General features: G+C 34.7%; 1 protein-coding gene across 1 annotated transcript in view; it reads left to right on the top strand.

Moving 5' to 3' along the window:
* The first annotated feature begins 3,362 nt into the window (after positions 1-3,362).
* Positions 3,363-4,914, top strand: part of LOC114074347 (putative disease resistance protein At4g10780) — a 6,002-nt gene continuing 4,450 nt past the window's right edge. The window contains exon 1 of the mRNA XM_027912227.1: positions 3,363-4,730. Within this exon, the coding sequence (XP_027768028.1) occupies positions 3,363-4,730 (1,368 nt within the window). The remainder of the gene's footprint in view (positions 4,731-4,914) is intronic.

Consider the following 4,914-nt stretch of genomic DNA (forward strand, 5'->3'; position numbering starts at 1 on the left):
GGGGTGAAGCTATCTTAACTGCTTGTTATGTGTTGAATCGTGTGCCTCATAAAAAGTCTAAATTGACACCTTTTGAATTGTGGAAAGGTTACAAGCCAAGTTTGGGATATCTAAGAGTTTGGGGTTGTCTAGCCTTTGTGAGGCTAATGGATCCCAAGATTACAAAGTTGGGTAAGAAAGTTACTACTTGTGCTTTTCTTGGTTATGCTTCAAATAGTACAGCCTATAGATTTTTTAATCTTGAAGATAATATTGTAATAGAATCTGGTGATGCTATTTTTCATGAAAATAAATTTCCTTTTGATACTAAAAATAGTGGGGGTCAAAGGATTGAACAAAATATTTTGTCACTACCTAGTTCTTCTACTTCAACTTTGAAAAATAAAGAAGTTGTTGATTTTGAGTTAAGAAGAAGTAAAAGAGCTAGAGTAGAAAAAGAGTTTGGTCCTGATTTTTATGTGTTTAATGTTGAAAATGACCCTCTAACTTTGAAAGAAGCATTATCTTCACATGATTCTATTTTTTGGAAAGAGGCTGTAAATGATGAAATGGAATCTCTAATTTCTAATAAAACTTGGAAGTTAGTTGATTTACCACCGGGTTGTAAAACAATTGGTTGCAAATGGGTCTTAAGGAAAAAGTTGAAACCGGATGGTTCTATTGATAAATACAAGGCTAGGCTAGTTGCAAAAGGTTTTAAACAACTAGAAGGCCTAGAATTTTTTGATACTTTTTCTCCGGTAACAAGAATTACATCCATTAGACTTTTAGTTGCTATGGCTGCAATTTTTGATTTGCAAATTCATCAAATGGATGTAAAAACTGCTTTTCTAAATGGAGACCTAAATGAAGAAATTTATATGGACCAACCCGAGTGTTTTGTTGAAGCAGGCCAAGAAAGCAAAGTATGTAAACTTACTAAATCCCTATATGGCTTGAAACAGGCACCAAAGCAATGGCATGAAAAGTTTGATTCCTGCATGATTGAAAATGATTTTAAAACAAATGAGTGTGATAAGTGCATATATCATAAGTCTTGGAATAATTCACATGTGATCATTTGCCTATATGTTGATGATTTGTTGATCTTTGGCTCTAACATGAATGTTATTGATGAAGCTAAAAATGTTCTTAGAAGCCATTTTGATATGAAAGATCTTGGTGAGGCAAATTTTATTCTTGGAATAAAAATAACAAGAACATGTGAGGGGATTTTCCTTGACCAGTCACATTATGTTGAGAAAATTTTGAAAAAATATAACTTTCATGATTGCAAGCATGTTGCTACTCCTTTTGATTCAAGTGTTCACTTATTTCCTGTTGAAAGTGAAAATGATGTAATAAATCAAAAGGAATATGCTAGTATAATCGGAAGTTTGAGATATGTGACTGATTGCACTAGGCCTGATATTGCATATGCACTAGGAGTACTTGGCAAGTTTACAAGCAAGCCAGGTAATGAACATTGGTATGCTATAACAAGAGTTAAGAGATATTTAATTGGAACGAAAAATTGTGGTTTGTTCTATAAAAAATATCCTGCTGTACTTGAAGGCTTTTGTGATGCGGATTGGAACACTTTGTCAGGTGATTCCTGTTCTACAACTGGTTATGTCTTTACTTTAGGTGGTGGTGCTGTTTGTTGGAGATCAAAAAAGCAAACTATAATTGCTAACTCTACCATGGAGGCTGAACTAATTGCTTTAGCTTCAGCTAGTGAGGAAGCGAATTGGTTAAGATATTTATTGTTTCAAATTCCTTATTTTGATAAACCAATTTCTCCTATTTTAATTCATTGTGATAGCACCGCTGCAATTGGTAGAGTTCAAAATCGTTATTACAACGGTAAATCCAGACCTATAAGGAGGAAACACAGTAATGTAAGATCGTATTTGACAAATGGTACCATTAATGTTGATTATGTCAAATCTTGTGATAATCTTGCAGATCCTTTTACAAAGGCCTTAACAAGAGAAAAGGTCTGGAGTACATCGAGGGGGATGGGATTGAAGCCTACAAATCCTTGAGTCATATATGAGGAAACCCAACCTGGGGACTAGAGATCCTATAACCAGGTTCAAAGGGAAAAACTAATCATATGATGACTTGTTGTGAAAAATGCACTATTTTTTTCCCTCCCTATGATGTGAGTGCATTGTATCCTGTAGTTTGTGAAAGTTGAGTTGATAACACTCTTAATGAATATCTGTAGCCCGTATGGGTGGAGTGTTAATCTTACAGGAACACTCTCGACAGATTTCACCTATGTGATGTGTGGAAGTAGGTCGCTTCCTATGAGAATGGGNTATCATTAACTTAATCTAACGAGTAATAGATACAATACAATTGTGTAAAGGAAATGTAAGTTATGTAATCTATAATCAATTATGTTTTGTGAATGGAAAAAAAAAAAGGAGCCGCCAAGTAGTACTTTCACTTTTTTTTTCATCCTAAAAGTAACTCGTTTTACAGGTAAATTTATTACATAGATTTTTTATAAAAAAGAAGTATCATAATTTTAAAGAAGTACAAAAAATAAAAATTAATGATATAAGAGTAGAATGAACATTTTAAAATTATTCAGCTCGACAGTCATCCTCACAAGCAGAAGTTTGTACATTCAGAGAGAAACATTTGAAAATAAGATTTAGCTCTCAACCTTAGCCCTTCAATAACCTCCTTTAACTTTAGTTAGAACATGATCTAATATTTTACGATTTATCGAGGCAAATACATATAACTAATTAATATGATATATTTTAAGTGGTATGCTTGGAAGGAACTGACTTTTGAAATCCTTTTTCTTTATTACATGGTCATGATATTATTATTTAGGCTTCAGGAAATAGAAGGTACATTATATTACTTAAATAGTAACTTGATACCCGTATACTTGTTCACAATTTTAAAGTCACACTCCACCATTAATTTTTTCTAATTAAAGCAGTATGTTTTGGAAGAAACTTGTTTAAATTATTCACTAATGACAATGTTGATCTTAGTATTCTATCTTAAAATTGGTACCTCATGGTATTCTTTATGTGATATGTCAACTTCTTTTTGTAACAAACTAATATCATCAACATAAAGTAATCAATGTAGATTGAGTTGACCTATAGTTCAATTAATTTAGTATTGGCACAATAATTGAGGAGATTTTTTTTCAATGTTTTAGACTTTTAATGTACAGTCGGAGTCAGGATTGTCATGTTATGAGTTTTAAACCATACCTCTTTTTTGCTTATTTGAGTTCTAGTAGATTGAAATTTTTGATACAAATACAAGGTTTGAGTCAAAGTTACTGAATTCTGTCGACTTGTAACTACTATATAGTGGCTCCGCCCCTGTGTTTTGTTAGTAGTATGGTGATTGAGGCATTATCAATCCTCAAAGAAAATGTATGGGATCCATACATGGGACTTGAGGAAAAACTAGAAACAGTAAAAAGAAAGATGGAAGTGTTGATTAGTCGAAGGAAGGATATCGCGGATGAGGTAAAGGATGCAGAGCTCCATTCGAGTAAAAGACGGAAGACAGAGGTTGAAAATTGGCTGAGTAGTGTACAAAAGCTAGAAAATGAGTTTCAATGCTTTGAGCAAGAAGTAGAACAGTGTTCTAGCTTTTCGCGCATTGGATTGTCAAATCGTGCTGATAAAATACATGATGAAGTGGAATATCTCCTAGATCAAGGTAAATTTTCTGAAGGAATTTTGCTTCATTTGAATGAAGAGAAGATGCAACAGTTGGTGATGAAAAACTTGAAAGGTGAAGCATTTGTGGAGAGTCTAAGAAAGGTGTTAACGTCGTTGAATGAAGTTTCAAGTATTGGCATTTACGGTATGGGAGGCGTGGGGAAAACGACTCTTGCAATGCATATACATGATCATCTCCTCAAAGAATCAAGATTTTCGGGTAATGTCTACTGGATTACTGTATCACAAGATTTTAGCATTTCTAGAATTCAAAACAATATTGCTAATACCATCGGTCTAGACCTTTCGAGTGAGGATGATGACAAGAAGAGGACAGCAAAGTTGTTCCATAGTTTGAAGAGGAAGAAAAGCTTTGTGTTCATATTGGATGATGTATGGAACATATTTGATGTAACAAAAATGGGAATTCCACTGGAAATTGGTGGAGGTAAGATGATCATAACTAGTCGATCGTCTGAGGTGTGTGATAAGATTGGCTGTCAGAAGAAAGTAAAAGTGGAAACTCTTTCAATGACTGAATCATGGGAATTATTCATCAAGACACTTGGTTGTCAATGGGGAGATCTTTCGATGGAGATAGAAGAAATCGCGAAGAAAATGACTAAGAAATGTGATGGACTGCCACTGGGGATAATAACTATGGCTGCAAGTATGAGAGGAGTTAACGATGTTTTTGAATGGAGGGATGCGTTTGAAGAATTCACAAACTCTTGTATGGAAATGGAGGATATGAACAATGATGTGTTTCCGATTCTCCAGTGTAGTTATAACAGACTGAGAGATCCAAAACTACAAAAGTGTTTACTTTATTGTTGCTTATACCCTGAAGACTACAAAATTCGGAGAGATGAATTGGTTCGCCTTCTCATAGTGGAAGAGTTACTTGTCAAAAGGAACAGCAGGAAAGCAGAACTTGACCAAGGCTATGCAGTATTGAACAAATTGGAAAGGGCGTGCCTACTAGAAAGTGTCGTGAATGGAAATGGATCTCGATGTGTGAGGATGCTGTTGGGCTTTGTGGAGGCTTGTGAGCCGGCCCGACCCATTACTGAAACCCTAGGTTAACCATTTGGCTTTCCTATAAATATGATCCTTGTATTTGTAATTCTAGAGCAGCACAAGTGAAATAAAATCCTCCTGTTACAGTCGTGGAGTAGGGAAACCGAACCACGTTAAATTCTTGTGTGTCCCGTTTGTGTTC

The sequence above is a fragment of the Solanum pennellii genome, chromosome 10 (assembly GCF_001406875.1).
Source record: "Solanum pennellii chromosome 10, SPENNV200".
Classification (NCBI taxonomy): Eukaryota; Viridiplantae; Streptophyta; class Magnoliopsida; order Solanales; family Solanaceae; genus Solanum; species Solanum pennellii.